Here is a 19928-nt window from a genome sequence, read left to right on the forward strand (position 1 = left end):
TAGCTCCTCTCGGCCATAAAATAATTCTTATTTTACTTAAACTATACTCAGATTTACGTTATAAAAGTGAACCAAATATTTTCCTTTTGAATAGGAGAAATACTATTTTGTCATTGTTTTTTATTTCTTAATAGGATAAGCATTTTTGTGAAATGCTTTTTTAAATTTAGAAATGAATTTTATTGGATTGGAAGGATGAACTATTAGTAAGTTTGTCTAAATGTAACAGAAATTTTTAAATTATGTAATATCATAGTGACCTCTGTAAAACTTCATATTTTGAGGGAAGTTTTGTCTGTGTAGAAAGGGGAGAAAGAATTTGCTTGGGTATTAGGCAAAGTTGAGTGATTTGGCCATCACAATTGTACAAAATTTCAAAAATTTCTCATTGAATTTGAACATCTAACTAGTTGGTACTTGAAATGTAGATTTTAATACATTGTATTTTTAAGAATGGGGTAATCAGTGCCTTAAAGATGTAAAGACTATTATTTTCAGTGTAGAAATTGTGAAAACATGTCACTTTGTTATCATATAAGGTAAAATTAGCTATTTTGCTTTTAAAAAGCTCATCTGTGGAGTATAAAAGAATACAGCTCTGTACAACAGTCCCAAGTAGTTTAGACACTAATATCTAATATTTGCATTACCTCTTTGCCTTTTTGTGTTCAGGACATCCAGGCGGAAATTGATGCCCACAATGACATATTTAAAAGCATTGATGGAAACAGGCAGAAGATGGTAAAAGCTTTGGGAAATTCTGAAGAGGCAACTATGCTTCAGCACCGACTGGATGATATGAACCAAAGATGGAATGACTTAAAAGCAAAATCTGCTAGCATCAGGTCAGTGATGTCAGTGGCAACGATAACAGGGGGCAGGATTTTCGTGATTTTTGTGTATCAGGAAGAGAACAAGAGGCCTTGCCAATGTCCAGTGCCTTTGTCAGCTGTTCCTATTTGCAAATTTGCATATCACATTTTAAACTTAATAATGCTGATGATGTTACCAGTACCTGCTAATTGTTGACGGTTTACCTTGACCAAGTACTGTGTTAGAATCTTTACAAATATTGCTTGATTTAGTATTCAAAAAAATCATTGTAAAGTGCATAGTAAAATCCTTTGTTACATGAGGTATCTGAGGCTTACTGAATATAAAGTACTTGACAAGTCGTTGAGCTAACTAGTTTCATACCAGGATTTGAATCTAGATCTTTTTGAGTTTTGGCAATAAATGTGTTTTGCTTCATTGTGCTATTTGTATGTCCAATTTGAAGGTGTACTTTTAGAAATTACATGTCACTTATGGATACTAAAATGGAAAACTGATGACATGTCTCCTTTCGGAGAAAGGGGAGACCTGGGTTCGATCCCTGGGTTGGAAAGATCCCCTGGAAAAGGGAAAGGCTACCCACTCCAGTATTCTGGCCTGGAGAATTCCTTGGACTGTATAGTCCATGGGGTCGCAAAGAGTCCAACAAGACTGAGTGACTTTTACTTTCAAAATTAAATAAGGATGAATTTGACAACCAGAATGTTGACTAAGAAAGGACCTTGAAAAATGACCTTTGTGACAACTATTAATATTATTGGGAGTTAAGAACATTTAAGAATTATGTTTAATGAATGGTGGATAATACCTAACTAGATATGAGTTTAGTGGAAAGTGACTGAGAATATGTTATTGAGCAAAGGTACAAAAGATGAATGTTGGTATAAAGACCTGGATCTTGCACCTGGGTTGGTTTCTTAAATTTTAAAGTTCAGAAACAGTATGATGTCTTGAAAAACGTACAACCTTCAGCCAAATGATCTTGAATTTGACTTTACTATTTACTTACTGATCTTGGGGAAGTCACTTAGTCTCTCTGAGCCTTGGTTTTCTCATTTAAATGTGAAAATATAAATATTTAGCCCACATGACTACTGTGAAGATTGAATGTGGTAATCTGATTGTTCCTTAATCTATATTAAGTTTTGTAGCATGTGGTTTTATTTTTTCTTACGTAAAGGGGCTCAGGGAATCTGCTTCAACTGGTTTCTACATTTCATAGACTACTTCATATAGAGCAGAAATCTATCAGTGGCTATTTATCATGAATGAAATTTTTTTTAATTAAAATTTTCTTTCTGAGGAAGAGAAATCCCGAAAGGTTTTTTATTCTTCAAGACTCATGAAGGGAGATTTGTATTTCTTTTCACAGTTAAAGAAGGAGGTAATGTAGCATGATTGTGGAAGCCTCTGTGTAAAGATCCTGTTGGACTTTATCCACCTACTGCTCTTTTCCAGTAAGAGAGGAAAATTAGGGAGTGTTATACACTGAGAGAATATACTTATGCTTGCTAAAAATTGAATTTTCAACTAGCCAGATCCCATTGGTTTTCTCTTTTATGTTCTCCATAAATATAAATAAATAAAAATATTTAAAGTGTTAAACACACTGAAAAATGTTCACTGAGGTTCTAGAAAAACCAACAAGTCTAACAAGCTGAAAGCCACAGGGATGGCCCTGGTGAAGACTGAGCATGTGGTGCTGAAATTTTGAGAGTTTGGAGGATGAGTTCTTCAGAAAGGAGAATTTAGTGAAGATAAAAAACCTTCTTTTGACTTTTCATGGCCTTTATTGACTAAGCCTGTCAAGTCACATTTTTTTTTTCTAACCTGGAAAGGAAGAATTCATAAATTATTGTTGGAAATTATCTAATAAATGATGTTATTTTTAGAAGATGGGAGAATAAGCTTTTGTCAGTGGACTTCTGCATTAAGACAAATCATACATTCCAGTAAAATGTGTTATTAATGTGATAATGAATTAAAATAATTTTCAGCCTCATTACCCATCTCTGGAGATTCAAGCATTTAATGAGAACTTACTTCTAAGTTTGAGGCATTGCTAATCATAATTAAGTTATGGCCCCTACTCATAGAGGTTTCACAGTTCTATTCAGGATAAGGGGGGTCCAAAGGAGGAGGTGGTTACTTTCGTTTCAGATGATTATCAAAGGCTTCAAAAAAGAGGTGATGGTTAAGCTGAGCCTTGAAAGATGTATAGCTTTCCCCAGATGGACTGGTTGAAGACTAGAGAAAGACATCTAAATAGGAGGCTGGAAATAGCACTGTGTTTTCACCGAACAGTTAAGTTCAATCTGGAGTGAGAATAGAATTTGCTGAAGATGTAGAGAGGAAGGATTGTGACTAGAGAAAAGGGTGAAGGGAGAGGTAAGACAGAATCTTGGAACACCTGTGTGTAGTGTGCTCCATTCCACTGGTTATAAAATTTGAAAAATAAGCTTTGGAAAGTTCCCTCCCACACAACTATGGAGGATGCATTATTAGGTAAGCAAAGTTCTAAAGACAAGGAGAGCTGCTAAGAAACCTTGTCAGATAAATACAAGAGTGGAATTTCTGGATCCTATGGTAGTTCTATTTTTAATTTTTTGAAGTATTGATATACTGTTCCTATAGTGGCTATACGTATATCCATTCCCACCAACAGTGGATAAGGATTCCTTCTCCATGTCCTCAGCAGCACTTGTTATTTATTTGTTTTTGACTATGGCCATTCTCACAGGTGTGAAGTGATATCTCATTGTGATTTTCATTTGCATTTTCCTGATGATTAGTGATGTGGAATATATTTCATGTGCCTGTTGGACATCTGTATGTCTACTTTGGAAAAAAATGCCTATTCAGCTTCTGTGCCCATTTAAAAATTGGACTGTTTTTATACTGAATTATATGAGTTCTTTATCTGTTTTGGATATTAACCCTTTATGGGACATAGTAGCAAATATCTTCTTCCATTTTGTTGATGGATTCCTTCTCTGTGCAAAAACTTTTTAGTTTGTTGAGATCTCAGTCATTCAATGTTGCTTTTGTTGCCTTTGCCTAAAGAGACAAATCACCTGAAAAATATATTGCTAAGACCAACAAAGAATATACTGCACAGATGTTTTCTTCTAGAAGTTTTATGGTTTCAGGTCTTGCCTGTAAATCTTTAATCCATTTTGAGTTTATGCTTAGATACAGTGTGAGAAGCTGGTCTAGTTTCATTTTTCCTGGGTAGTGTCCAGTTTTCCCAACACTACTTATTGAAGAGACTGTCTTTTTCCCCTGTATAGTCTTGCCTCTTTTGTTGTCGATTAATTGATCTTCTGTGCATGGGCTTATTTCTGGCTATTCTGTTCCACTGATATATGTTTCTGTGCTTGTGACAGTGCCATACTATTTTGATTACAATGACTTTAGCTATAGAGCCAAAGAAAGTGAAAACACCACTTCAAAAAGATATATGCACTCCATTGTTCATAGGAGAATTTTTTACAATAGCCATGGTATAGGAAATGGCCTACATGTTCATCAACAGTTAAATGCATAAAGAAGATTATATATATATATGTATGGGCTTCCCTGGTATCTCAGATGGTAAAACCTCTGCCTACAATGCAGGAGACCTGGGTTTGATCCCTGGGTTGGGAAGATCCCCTGGAGAAGGAAATGGCAATCCACTCCAGTATTGATCCCTGGAAAATCCCATGGACTGAGAAGCCTGGTGGGCTACAGTCCATGGGGTCGCAAAGAGTCAGACACAACTGAGTGACTTCACTTCACTTCATTTCATACACATATAAAAGAATATTTTTATAAATATTCATCTAATTGTATGTGTGTGTGCGTGTGCTCAGTCACTCAGTTGTTTCTGACTCTCTGCAGCTCTATAAAGAGTAGCTAAAGGACTGTAGCCCATCAGACTCCTTTATCTATAGAATTTTCCAGGCAAGAATACTAGCATGGGGTGTTGTGTCATTTCCTAATCTAGGAGATCTTCCTGACCCAGGATCAAACTCACATCTCTTGCTTCTCCTGCATTGTCAGGCAGATTGACCAGTAGCGCCTTCTGGGAAGGTCCATCTGTGTTGTCACAAGTGGTAAAATTTCATTCTTTTTTAGGGCTGAGTAATATTCCACTGTGTGAGTGTGTGCGTGTGTGTGTGTGTGCGCGTGTGCACTAAGTCACTTCAGTCATGCACAACTCTTTGCAACCCTATGGACTGTAGCCCACCAAGCTCCTCTGTCCATGGGGATTCTCCAGGCGAGAATATTGGAGGGAGTTATCATGCCCTCCTCCAGGGGATCTTCCCAACCCAGGGACTGAACCTATGTCTCCTGTGGCTCCTGCATTGCAGGTGGATTCTTTCCCGCTGAGTCACTATACACACACATATTGTGGAATATACATGTATATGAGCTGACATATATAACATATATATATATATATAGCGTCCCTCATAGCTCAGTCAGTAAAGAATCTGCCTGCTGTGCAGGAAACCCAGGTTTGATCCCTGGGTTGGGAAGATCCCCTGGAGAAGGAAATGGCAACCTACTCCAGTATGCTTGCCTGGAGAATGCCATGGACAGAGGAGCCTGGCAGGCTATAGTCCGTGGGGTTGCAAGAATCGGACATGACTTAGCAACTAAACTACCACCACCACCATATAGATATATAACCTGAAGGGTATTATGCTTATTTAAATAAGACAAAGACATATACTGACAAATACTGTATGTTTTCACTTACATGTGGAATCTAAGAAATGAAACAATTCGGATAGATATAACAAAATAGAAACAGACTCACTACTGAGAACAAACTGGTGATTATCAGAGAGAAGTGCGGATAAAGAGAATTAAGGTAGTAAAGATAGTAAAGAGAATTAAGGTATAAAATAGATGTTTCAAGGATATAATGTACAAAACAGGAAATATAGTATTTTATCATGACTATGGCATGTAATCAATAAAAATATTGAATCGTTATGTTGTACATCTGACACTAATATTATATGTCAATTATATCTCAAAAAAAAAAAAAAGATAAAATGGTTCATTATTCTTAGTAACGGGCCCTCATATAAGAAGCACACCTCAGAGAGAAGTACAGGATGCGTTAATACTCTGGAGCTAGACCACCTAGATTTAAACACCTGTGGTGGATTCATGTCAATCTATGCCAAAACCAATACAGAATTGTAAAGTAAAAATTAAAAATTAAAAATAAATTAATTAATTAAAAAAAAATAAAAATAAACACCGGTTTTGTCTTTGGCAGCTGTGACACTGTGGAGGAGGTTAGTAACCCTATATGTATTTCCTCATGTGCAAAATAGGGATATGAAGAATAACTTCATTATAGAGTCATCATGAATAATTGATTTAATTAGCCTTTATAAAGTACCTAAAACACATGGTAAGCGCTGAATAATTGTTAACTATTCTGTGAGTGGCTCAGATAGTAAAGACTCTGCCTGCAATTCAGGACACCTGGGTCTGGAAGATCCCCTGGAGAAGGGAAAGGCTACCTTCTCCAGTATTCTTGCCTGGAAAATCCCATGATCAGAGGAGCCTGGCAGGCTACAGTCTATGGGGTTGCAAAGAGTTGGACACGACTGAGTGATTAACACTTTCACTTACTTTTATTATTATTATTATTTTCATTGATTACCATTATGTTTGGAACTAATTAGTTCAAAAGACATAGAAGTTCTCCCTACCCCATATTTTTTCACGGTCACTAATATTAGGAATTTCGGAGAACTAACATCCTGGCTGCAAGAAAAAGTAAACAAAAGTAATAACAAGTGAGAACAGCAGGGTCATGTTAATTACTGACAGAAGCCAGGCTATAAGAGGTAGCTTAGAGTGAGAGGTAAATGAAACTGTTAACTGAACTCCAGAAGCAGGCAGAATCATCAGCAGTTACTGGACAGTATGGTCTCCCATGTGGGAAACCCTACATGGAAGGATAAAAAAGAACTCAGTCTCTGGAGGTTTGTTCTCAAAAGGGAAGATTGGGCTGACCTAAGTATATCTGGTTATTCCCCCAATCTACAAATTAGATTCCTCACTCTCCCTCTACAGGGATGGAGAAGTGGCCAGGAGTGTGCTTCAGTTCAGTTCAGTTCAGTCGCTCAGTCGTGTCCGACTCTTTGCAACCCCATGAATCGCAGCACGCCAGGCCTCCCTGTCCATCACCAACTCCCGGAGTTCACTCTGATTCATGTCCATCGAGTCAGTGATACCATCCAGCCATCTCATCCTCAGTTGTCCCCTTCTCCTCCTGCCCCCAATCCCTCCCAGCATCAGAGTCTTTTCCAGTGAGTCAACTCTTCCCATGAGGTGACCAAAGTACTGGAGCTTCAGCTTTAGCATCATTCCTTCCAAAGAAATCCCAGGGTTGATCTCCTTCAGAATGGACTGGTTGCATCTCCTTGCAGTTCAAGGGACTCTCAAGAGTCGTCTCCAACACCACAGTTCAGAAGCATCAATTCTTCGGCGCTCAACCTTCTTCACAGTCCAACTCTCACATCCATACATGACTACTGGAAAAACTATAGCCTTGACTAGACGGAAGTTAGTGAGAAAATCCTTTCCCAAAGAGTTGGGGTGGGCAGGTGTTCTCATTAACAAAAGTGTGGAGTAATCTACATCCCCCCCACCCCCTAACCAGCTGCCTGCTTCAGTCCTTACTGAAAATAATGTATGCTGAGTGCACTGTGAATTTCTGTTTCTGTGTTCTTGATTCTCATTTCTTTTAAAGTATCATCTACCCTTGCACTGGCCTCTGTTGTGAACAAATTCTCCTCTGTTTTAAATATTTCTGTAAACTCTCCCATCACTCTTCTCCAAAGTTGAGTGTTGTCCCCTTAATTCCCTGCTTTACTTAAAACACTCTAATAGAGTTCAGTTTTCCCATTTTCCTCACCTGGCAGTCAGCAAGAAGAATCTAATATATAACTACTACTGTGGACAGCAAACAATTAGAATGCCGGTCATAAACTCTCAAGATGGCACCAGCAGACACTGGCTGAACAAGAGTCCTGCTGCCCAGGGCTAAGAGAGAAGGTTGGCAGCCTCATTGGTTTCTTAAGCATTGCTTTTGCACCTCTCAACAACTTGTCCTTAGAAATCAGTACAGCCAGTATTCTACCCTCTCCTGTCTTATTCCTGCTTCCTCCTGATCTGGAGGGCACTCTTCTACTTCACTCATTGATTTGAGCATCTGACTTCCTTTTTATTCTCCATCCTTTCTTCAACTGTCATCCTTGGTGTTGATATCTCTCTTGATAACTTGCTATATTTTGACTTCTCAGTTTCTTTTGACTTTATCTGTAAAGGCTTTTATTCCCATTTTGTTTCTAAGCCCCATAGATCTGGCCATGCCTGGGACTCAGTTAACACCCCATGTTTTCTTGGCATCCCTGGGATGATCAGTCTTAAGAGAGGAAGGGCAAATTGTTTTCAAAACACACATTTTATTTTATTACATCCCATCAGGCCGTGAGCATCTGAGTGCCATTGATTTTACCGTGTTAGTTGGAGAAGAGCCCTCTGTTGTAGCAAATCAGGATTGTTTAGAACATCATCAGTAAAATAACTGTCTTTCACATGACAGTTATGGATTTTATGAAGAGGACCTTCCTCCATTAGCTCCTTATATACCAGGACCATCCTACCATATACTGTCCTCCAACTTTATCATTTTATTCTGTATATATAATGAATCTACAATACTTCAACTAGATTGTTTAAAAACGCACATCCACATGCAATATATTTTCAACTGTGGAATTCCTAGCTTTCTTTTTATTTTTCCTTCTTCTTCCCCAACTTGTCCATCTTTCTCCTTATCTTTAGTTGCTAAAAACTGTCCTCTTTTCAGACTTCATCAACCCCTTCTGTTGAGCTTGGATTTCATTATAAGCCATTTCAGTAATGTCAGGACTTTGAAATTCCTGTTCTCCTTGAACTTCCTGCCTGCTTTTCCAGCCTCTGCTGCTCTGTTGACTACACCTTCCCTATCCCCTGATTTAAATTCTGGACTCCCTAGTGTTGCAATGGAAAGTGAAAAACAGTAAAATTTCTTCAACTATAATTTGACAGTTTTTACTTAGAATTGGTATTGTGATTCTGAATGATTTTCTATCATATTCACCACCATCTCTAACTTTTGAAGATTTTGATTCCTCTTTAACTCCCAAAACCTCTCCAAATCTCCTTCGTAACATGCAGCCTTGCTTCATTCTTTTCTGAAAATAAGGCTATCAGATAGATGTCCTTTCTGTACATTCTTTTTTCAAATTGTGCTGTAATTGTGCTGAAGTCAATATTGTCATGGCAGAAAGTATTTGCTGCAATTTATTATCATTTTTAGAAAAGAGAATATCTGTCAAAGATCATAATGACAGTCAATATGTCTTGAATATTCCACATGCCTATAAGAAATGCTTGATATTACCTTCTTTGACCACAATGTGGTCATTAGAACTATGGAATTATATGTGGCTCAACGCCTTGAGTTAATATCTTAAATATTATTTTCAAGTCTTTGCAGATAACTTCGACTACACCTTTGAAACAGTGATATCTAATTTGCCAACTATTCTTTTGCAATCAAAAAATGATGGTTACAAGTATATATGCCACTTAGATGGATAGAAAGATAGCTAGTAACTTGAAACTTGAGCTAGAAGATAGGTGGTTAAGAACTTTGACAGTGTATTCAATATTTTACCTCCTGGAAAAATGTGAATTGGAAATTACTGATAAATTCAGTAATGTGAATGCCATGGCTTAAACTTTTATGTTACATTTGTGTCAGTTAGAATTATGTTAATTAAATGCTCACTTATCAGCTTAATGATGTTTAATATGGATCCTTATTAACATATGGTTTCAAAGGCCAGTGAAATTGTCAAATCTAGTGAAAACAGAGTTCAAAGATAAAAGTCTATCTTCCCTTCCCTTTATGAGCCCCCTAAAGATTCAGAGCACCTTTTTAAAAGCCCTTAGAGAAGATTAACCTTTAACATCATCGTTACATCTGATGTTACCACACTTTTACAATGTCATTGACACCGCTTTTAACTTAAGCAAGTTGATTTTGCTAGCCATGTTGTAAAACTATTAAAATTTTCTTTTCTCAAATCTCATAGAAGATTCTGCAGCGTTCTTTATTTTTCCCTCTGGCTGAGTGCTTTTCTGTAAAACTTTCTGCAGTGATGAACATGTTCTCTACAGTAGCCATCAGCCGTATGTGGAAAGTTGAGCAGTTGAAATGTGGCAAGTGCAACTGGTGAACCGAATTCATTTATTCACTTATTTTAGTTACCTTAAGATTTAATACTTATTTGACTCCTTGACGGCATTGAGTCATAATTGTGGCACATGGAATTTTTTTTCTTTTCTTTCTTTCTTTTTTTAGTGGCAACATGCAGGATCTTTAGTTGCAGCATGAGAACTCTTAGTTGTGGCATATGGGATCTAGTTCCCTGATCAAGGATCGAGCCTGGGCCCCCTGTGCTGGGAGCTCAGAGTCTTAGCCACTGGATCACCAAGGAAGTCGCCCTGAAGCTTTAAACTGAAATAGTCACATGTTGCTGGTGGCTATAATGTTGGAAGCACAGCTTTGGTGTTCTTTTCAGAACAGTCTGAATTCTGAGAACTCCATTTTTTCTTGTAGTCAGTCTTAATTTCTTCTCTGGAAGCAGGAATAACTCACATTTAATGTTACTGGTGATTTTTGCACTAATGAAGGGTTTTTTTTTTTCATTATAACTCAACTTATAATATATGGGTTTTACCATGAAATAAAAGTTTCTGTGTAGTTAGAATGCCAAAGTGGATATTTAATTCTGTGCATTCCCTGGTGACCAGTGGTAAAGAATCCACCTGCCAGTGCAGAAGACATGAGATACATGGGTTCGATTCCTGGGTTCGGAAGGTCCCTTGAGGTAGGAAATGACAACCCACTCCAGTATTCTTGCCTGGAGAATCCCATGGACAGAGGAGCCTGGTGGGCTATAGTCCATGGTTCGCAAAGAGTCGGACATGACTGAGCAAGTGAGCACGAACAAGCACGATTCCTTCCTTACACAATAAGGGATGGTATATCTTTATATCTTGAATCTCATATTCTTTGGCAGACTTACTACTTTCCAAATGTATCATCTTTGTCTGCATATATATCTGGGCAGTTTCTATCTGCCCTCTTGAGTGTTCTCCATGATGAAAGCCACGTAGTATAAAGGGCTTAGAATTAAGTATGAATATTCCAAATTCTCACCACAGCTTCTTGAGCAAATTTCTTTCTTCTCTTTGCTGTAGTTGCATCTCAGAGTATATCTGGTTTACTTCTTTTTTTCCTAACTTCACGCTAGAACTTTATATTTCTATAACAGGGTAGTGCCTGATATCAGAGCAAGTGCTCCATGCTGCTGCTGCTGCTGCTGCTAAGTCGCTTCAGTCGTGTCCGACTCTGTGCAACCCCAGAGACGGCAGCCCACCAGGCTCCCCCGTCCCTGGGATTCTCCAGGCAAGAACACTGGAGTGGGTTGCCATTTCCTTCTCCAATGCATGAAAGTGAAAAGTGAAAGTGAAGTCGCTCAGTCGTATCCGACTCTTCGCGACCCCATGGACTGCAGCTTTCCAGGCTCCTTCATCCATGGGATTTCCCAGGCAAGAGTACTGGAGTGGGTTGCCATTGCCTTCTCCGAAGTGCTCCATAGATGTTTGCTTCTATTGAAAAAAAAAAAAAAAATGGAAAACTGTATTTTTTTAAATAGATGTCCCTCTTATACTGTTTACTCTATTTTTTTCCCCTTTATTTGTATCTGTATGTTGGGAAAAGGAATAAATACTTGTTTGAGAAACATAATAAGTAGTTTTTTTGGTTTAGAATAAGGGGTTTAGAATATATATTAATATATAGTTTTATCCATAGTTCCTTTTCTAATATATTTAAATGATGAGGTGCCTTTTTCATGATTATTTACCTTCTAAAATGTTTTCATGTTATAGTTTTAAAAATAACTGATCACTTTAAATTGTTTACAAAGTTGTTAAATAAGCGATTCAGTCTAAAAGAAGTAACTTTTGTAAAGCATTTTCTGTAGTAGACATCACTCTGAATTAATAGCACAGTGAAAGTGTCTGTTGCTTTGCACATGTTAGGTACCCAAAGAATGAACTGAAGCAGGTGAGGGTATAATAAGTCTATTATCCAAAATGTGAGTGCCCACAGATATGTGTGGGATAAAGAAATGTTTTAAGTGATGATTCTGAAAGCATGATTGATGACTGGCTATCTGTAGTCTTGGGAAAATACAAGCTTCAGAATGTTTAAAGTAAAATTAAAGAAGTACAACTACACCAAACACAAACGTAAGGTTTCTTTTTGTAAACCATTCAACCCAGTGCCCAAGAAAAGGCTTTCATCTTGAAAGATGAAAGAATTAAATTGAAACTAGGACACTGAAGGCTACTACAGAAGCATACATTTATTTGGACATATGGTAGTAATCCACTAAACACATATTTATAATCTATCAGAGAATAACCAGAACAGATTTTCCAGGCAAGGATTCTGTCAGATCAGCTTGTTTTTTATTATGGAAAAGGAAAGATTCTGAGAAGCACATACATGAATGTTATCTTTATTTATTTCAAAGTTACTTCAGTATCTCTCTTAAAAATGTATTTCCTTCATCTTTATAAAGAATTATTCAGGTCCCGTATGCCATAGATTTCAGTGATCAATTTCATTATCCCTGTGCAGTCAAAAAGTTAATTGCACTGGAAAAGACTTTTGCATGCTCTTCAATACAATGAATATGTAACTGGCTTTCAGAGGACTGTAATGTCTGGTTTGGTGATTGATTAAAGGGTTAAACTATAGACATTGAAGATGGAGGATCAAATAATCTAAAATAAGAGGTCAGGGTGTGTGCATAAGTGTTTTGCACACAAAGACACTCAAGACACTCAAGCATTTATTGATTAAGGACTTCTGATTTCTAGCTGTTATTTATTTATCTATTTATTTGGGGGATTTAAAAATACTTGGAAAGAAATTGCATCAATGGTCAAATATACTTGACAAAATGCTTTGTAATTGGCAGAGAGAATTTTCAGTTAATATCTTCCCTGATAGCTCAGTTGCTAAAGAATCTGCCTGCAATCCAGGAGACCCTGGTTTGATTCTTGGGTTAGGGAAGATTTGCTGGAGAAGGGATAGCTACCCACTCCAGTATTCTTTGGCTTACCTTGTAGCTCAGCTGGTAAAGAATCCACCTGCAATTTGGGACACTTGGGTTCGATCCCTGGGTTGGGACGATCTCCTGGAGAAGGGAAACGCTACCCACTCCAGTATTCTGGTCTAGAGAATTCCATGGACTGTATAGTCCATGGGGTTGCAAAGTGTTGGATATGACTGAGCGACTTTCACTTTTATAATTGAAATTATTTAGTTCTGTTCTGTGCCAGGTAAAATTATTATTTATCAGGGATAGGTAATTACATATTTGGCCTAAAATTAATCAATATGAACACAGAAAAGTTGGTCTTCAAACAGAACTGGGATCTCATTACAGTACAAGTTTGTAATGTGAGGTCAATCTTAGTACCTGTAGAATGAACAGAAAAGACTTTAAATACAAGAGAATACAATAAAAATTTAAATTATAAGATACCTCAAACTTCTTTCTGTATTTATAATCTTTTTAAAAATTATTTCATATCTTGTTTTTATAAGACATAGAATTTTGTTGTTTGAAGAGTTTGTTTTATATTGACCAGCTGACAATAGAACTATAAATAGATTGCAGGACAGTTGGTCTTTTGTGTTTGACTGAATGCATGTTCTTGGTGTTTTAGAGATATACAGAACTACCTTTTTTTTTTCTTTTAGCCAAGAATATTGGCTGCTAGACTGTGGCCATTGTTTTAGGGATTAGAGATGAACTAGAAATCAGAGATACATAGTTGTTCTTCTGAAAACATTATGAACTTTTAAACAAGACTTATGATATTGTTGAATATCCACTGCTGAGATCACCTAATGTGATCATTGGGGAAATATTTGCGTTTTTATAGAGCAAGCTGTTATTAGCTTTGAGACAAAGGTTCGGATTTCCTTTCCCAAAAAGGAAATCACTGATCAGTCTGAGAGACAGTAGTTGTGCTTGGTTGATTTGTCTCATACCATTCAGTGAAGCAGCAGTTTTGTGGAAGTGTGGATCATAAGCCAGTGTTATGGTAAAAGTGTATGAAAGGATGTGAAGCCTGGTCAACAGAGGTTTCATGTACCTGGGGTTGCCCCAAATGAGTCATCTTTATCTATCATAAATCTTTAGTCTTTGGAAGCTGTTATGTAACAAAGCTTATGTCTGTCTCCATTGCCTTGCCTCTCTCATTCTGAAAGGTCATGGACAGTCAAGGTAATTCCATTTCATGCAGTTTAGCTTGGAAGTCCACGTTCATGGTCTGTCTGCTGCAAGAATGAGGAAACACTGATTCCTTGAGTCTTTTGAATTGCTTTTGACTGATTCATCCTTTTTTTTTTTTTTCTGTTTTATTTTTATTTTTTTTCTATTTTATTTATTTATTTATTTTTAATTTTTACTTTACAATTCTGTATTGGTTTTGGCATAGATTGACATGAATCCACCACAGGTGTACATGCATTCCCAAACATGAACCCCCCTCCCACCCTCCTCCCCACAACATCTCTCTGGGTCATCCCCGCGTATCAGCCCCAAGCGTGCCATATCCTGCATCAGACATAGACTGGCAATTCGATTCTTACATGATATTATACATGTTTCAATGCCATTCTCCCAAATCATCTCACCCTCTCCCTCTCCCACTGAGTCCAAAAGTCCGCTATACACCTTTTAAACCCATGTGGGCTTGAGGCTGTATAACTGGGCTTTCTCCAAGGCTCTAACAGGAGCAACTAGCAAATTTGTCTTTTGTTTACATGTCTATTTTCAAAGGCTTTTCTCTTATTTAAATATTCATCACATAAAAATGTATTTCCTAAATAAAGTTGCCTAATTATAAGTTCACAAATTAAGAATCTGAAGGTACTTTGTGTTAAAAACAGAAGTTTTTACTGAAACAAAGAACTTATCTTTGATTCAGAGTATAAATAATGCAATCAATGGTTTTTGACCAATTATTTTCTTTTCACAGTGGACGTATGCCACTAGATATCAGTCATCCAAAAGCCAAATAGTGTTCTGTCCAAGTAATGTCTTATTGTTTTTCAATATTCTGAGATAAATATTGGTGATATTCTGCTTTCAGTAATTTATTTGACTATGAGAGAAATTAAGACATTAATAATCCCTCTCAAAATTAGCTTTTTTGGAAAGAATAATCACATAAGTCTATTGCATATACTCAATTAGTATCCAAATATATAAAAATTAAGTGGTTAGTTTGCTCTCAGTAGTAACTACATCTGGTATATGTCTTCCTAAACATTTTATATACATATAATTTCTTGTATACCTCTCTTCCTATATAGATAGAAGAAATGAAAAAATTTACATTTGAATGTGCATATACACTATTCATAACTATTGAAACGCTTAATTTTGCATTATGTCATGGAGATTCTTCTTGAAAGCCTCATAGATGCCTTTGTGACATGGAGGTGTATGTTTTAACTTTTGACAAATATTACAAACACATCCTGACTAGTCTAGCTTATTCAAAAGAACTATTTCTTACAGGAAATATATATTCTTTTTATAAAGTGTCAGTCTCTTTCTTAGATGTGGGCATTAGTTTGTTATACAAGATTGTTAGGCCAAAGGAGGGTATATAATTTTTCAGATGCATTTCAAATGTCTAAATGTGGTCAGTGTTATCTCTCAACAGGGCTCATTTGGAGGCCAGTGCTGAGAAATGGAACAGATTGCTGACGTCTTTAGAAGAACTGATCAAATGGCTGAATATAAAAGATGAAGAGCTTAAGAAGCAAATGCCTATTGGAGGGGATGTCCCAGCCTTACAACTCCAATATGATCATTGTAAAGTAAGTTGACCACATACAGTGGGTACCTTTCTTTGTTCATTTTTATTTTGTGAAGTAAATATTCCAAATAAAATAAATATGTTAGTGGAACCAATTATGACAGGATTTTTTTTCCTTCCTCTGTTTCTAATTACTAGTATTTAGACATCTTATTGAAATTGCATGCCTTGCTCCCTTTTGTTTCAGATTAAGTTTTCTCTTCATATTTAACTAAAGAGTTTTTCAAATGTTGCATGTATCTAAAGCATAATATTATTCTTAGCTGATCATGAAATTTATCTATTCCTTATAGATTTTAAATTGTTTATATATTATATTGGGGAAATATTTACTCTAAGTTAATCTTAAATTCAGCAGTTACAGAGTCATAAAGAATTACAAACTATTTTGTTTTATTAAATGAAAGTGGAGAAAAATAAGGACTTGTAGTAGTATAGATATATGTCCAAAAGCAAATGAAGACCTTTGTGTTTAAAACTGTTTTACAGGTTTGTGGGGTTTTCTTTCTTTCTTTCTTTTTTATCTTAAACTCTTTGTTGCATTTTTATTCTGTTCAAATATCTATCTCTATGCAAATTTGTACTTTTACTTCGAAAAGCAGATATACTGAATATTATCAAGTGACACATTGACTCTTATGTCCTTGAATTATATAAGTTGTTTGCCTCATTAGCTTTCCATTCATTTATTTTATATCTCTTCATACCCATTTTCTCATATATCGCATATCACCTTGTTTTGTTATATTGTTTTACTCTTCACATGCAACACAAGTTCTTATTCTAAATCTTTATATTTTGCTGTGATGTTAGAACTCTGCTCCCATTTTAAAAAATGACAAACACTAACATATGCTTCTTCTAAAGGAAGATGTCCTCTATGTTATAAGCTGCTTCAATGCAAAATGATAAGATCCTGAAATTTATTTTATTTCAAATGCTTGTGATCATGTTATTCAAGTTACCATTTGGGTAAACTTTCTCTTTGTACTTGAAAAGAGAATATAATATAGAAATAGCTCTAAGATTGAGATAAAAAGGAAGATACAGTATGTAATAATAATGATAGAAGATTTAAAATTACTGATTTAAAAACTCAATGTCTCCTTACTTTCTTCAGCTTTGTCTTCTATTGATTATTCATGTACCCATTTTGAGGATTCAGGTATTAGTGATGAAATGGAATAATACAAAGCTCTTTTAATACAATTGTTTTGTTAAGGAATAAAATGTGTTTGTGACTGCACTTCCATTTTGATTAAAACTGAAATCTTGAGGTAGGAAATGATTTTTCTTTTGTATAGGTTCATGTTGATTCTAGATTGTGGAACATGTTTTATCATAGTCTACCTTCTAAATTTATCAATGATCCAAAACTACAAGTTATATATTATTAATGTTTTGATGAAAGCTTCATATGTTACTTTGAGAACTGAGGCGAAGATGCTAGGAGAAATAACTTAGGCAATAGATTTTAGAGTGAAGTTTGTGGAGATGTATTAGTTTGCTAGGTTCACCATAACAAAGTTTCTAAATAGGTGTTTTAAATATCATAAATTTATTTTCTCATATTTCTAGAGTCTAGAATTCTGAAGTCAAGATGCAAGCGGGTTGGGTTTCTTCCGAGGCCCCTCTTTGAGTTGTAGATGGCTATCTTTTCCCCGTGTCTTTACGTGGTGTCCACTTTGTGGGTATCTGTGTCTTAAAACTGGTCAAAATGTCCTCTTTTTATAAGGACCCTTGTTATACTGGATTAAGGCCCACTCTAATGAATGGCCTTATTTAAATTTGGTTAGCTCTTTAAAAGCCCTGTCTACAAATACTGTCACATTTGGTCAAAAGTAACCTTCTTTTAACTGCCAAGAGTAATGTTTCTAATTGCTATAAATTATTACAAGGAGAGTGAATAGCTGTGTGTTGGTACAAACAAGACAATATTTAAAGATATGACACCTACATGTAATATTAGTTTACTTTTCTTACTGAACTTTGTCGGCTATAGACATAGAATAGTCCAAATGTAGTAAAACCTCAGCCTTGCCAGTATTCCATCCTCAGTCTTTTCTTAAAATCAAAATCCATTTGGATGTACCTGTGGTAGCTCTATGTTTCAGGCAAGATTTTTCTTTCTTGGGTATTTGGAGATATCTTTCCCCCCAGCCTTCATATGCTTTTTATCAAGGAAATCGTGTGTGTGTGTGTGTATACACAACTTAGAATTATCAATTGTTAGGACTGAAAGGAACCCAAGAAATAATTCAGTCCAGTCCCCTTATTTATAAGAAGCATATGATTTCATATCTGAGTTTTCCTTCCTCCTTCCTTTACTTCTAGCAAATACTTAACATTTGCTTAGTGTGTGCCTGGCAGTTTGTAACACAGCAGAAGGACACTGACTGGTACAAAAAACAGACACAGGCCTGGCAGGCAGGGAGAACTTACGTTTGTCATTCTCCACCTTGGAGTTCCTGTGTCTTCTCTGTGCTGTGAGAAATCATTGCCAACAAGGTTTGTAGCTCAGCTGTGAACTGCACATTGCTGTCTCAGATCTCTGGTTGTCTGTCTAATCATCCATTTCTCTAACCCCTTACTTTGGTCCCTTGGTTATAATCTATGCATGTTTTCAGTTCATGTGCACATTTATTACCAATTTTTTTTCATTAATGGGTTGTAGAGTTCTCTTCAATTATAACATTATGGTGTAGCTTTAAACATAGCACAAAATAATTTTTAAATTAATTTTTTACAAATATGCTTAGCATTAAATTTAGCATTTAGTTTTTCTTATTATTACAAACTCTGTAATTTTTTTTTACCGACTTGCTATTTTAGGTCTTTAATTGTCATAATAAAGTTTAAAAAAGAACGCTTGCCTTTTGACTTACCTAGTTAGAACAATGAAATTCAACCCTTGAGTGGTTTGATATTAATACTAGGCAGGATATTTTATTCTCCGAAATGTTCCTTTAGAAAGAGGGGAGACCTTGTATTTGATTTCAAACTCACACTCATTCTATAGGTGGGATAAGATATGAGCTGAATTACTTTATTTTCAATCACACAGTACTGTTTAGAGAAGTTGAATAAATTTGATATAATCTCTGCGTGCTCAATTAGAATGTCTAGAGATTACTAGATGGATTTTTTTAAAGTAAAAGACAAAGAAATTTACTCTGATTTGTTAATTATTCCAGGAGATATGATCACATAAATGCAAGTCTTGAATATCATTGCACAGAAGTCTTTTAAAAATCAATTTAGAAAGTGACACCATATGTTACACTATGGACAAGACAAAGATACACATTCTCCAGATGCCCCAAATAACCACCTGTGCTGATGTTACACTTAATTAGCACTTAAGTTTTACATTAAAATTTCCAGTGGCCTTATTATATACAAAGTGAAAAACAAACCTGTGTCTCAGTATCTTAGGTGGATGCAGAAAACTGTTAGATGACTCAAAAGTTGCTTCCAATAAGGTCAAAATCTGATGTCAAAGATTTATTTGAAGAATTTGGAGAAAATAATTATAGGTAGGCATCTGATGATTTAACCCATATCCTCAGCTGTATATGTATTCAAGTTCACTGAAAACTTTCTTTGGCTCATCTCACTTGGATAGTGGTGTATTATTCTCTATTCTGAGACACCTTATGTTGGACCTGACTATATACAAAGTTATTGAACCTAGCACATGGTCTTAGGTAGACCCGGTTTCAGTTACCACCCCCACCTGTCCCCAGCACACACACACCAGCCGTGTAATCCCAGCTTTGGGGCATACTGTCTAATCATCACTATATATGACCACTTAGCAGGGTACACATAGTAAGTAAAGCAACAGATGTTGGAGTTATTCTTTAAACTAGGACTTAAGCCTATATTTTATAGTATATTTTTAATATTAGTTCCTCTGTGTTGTATTTTTCCTTAGATTCATTATGTTTGAGTGCTCTAAGTTTTTTTTTTTTTTTTTTAATTTATTTATTTATTTTTAATTTTTACTTTACAATTCTGTATTGGTTTTGGCATAGATTGACATG

General features: G+C 35.9%; 1 protein-coding gene across 12 annotated transcripts in view; it reads left to right on the forward strand.

Moving 5' to 3' along the window:
* UTRN (utrophin) overlaps positions 1–19928 on the forward strand; it is a 547129-nt gene that overhangs the window by 383643 nt on the left and 143558 nt on the right. For all 12 annotated transcript variants that reach the window (XM_040238622.1, XM_040238626.1, XM_040238624.1 and 9 more), the window contains 2 exons: positions 673–845; positions 15727–15883. In XM_040238622.1, coding sequence (XP_040094556.1) covers positions 673–845; positions 15727–15883 — 330 coding nt within the window. The remainder of the gene's footprint in view (positions 1–672; positions 846–15726; positions 15884–19928) is intronic.

The sequence above is a fragment of the Oryx dammah genome, unplaced genomic scaffold (assembly GCF_014754425.2).
Source record: "Oryx dammah isolate SB20612 unplaced genomic scaffold, SCBI_Odam_1.1 HiC_scaffold_4, whole genome shotgun sequence".
Lineage (NCBI taxonomy): Eukaryota > Metazoa > Chordata > Mammalia > Artiodactyla > Bovidae > Oryx > Oryx dammah.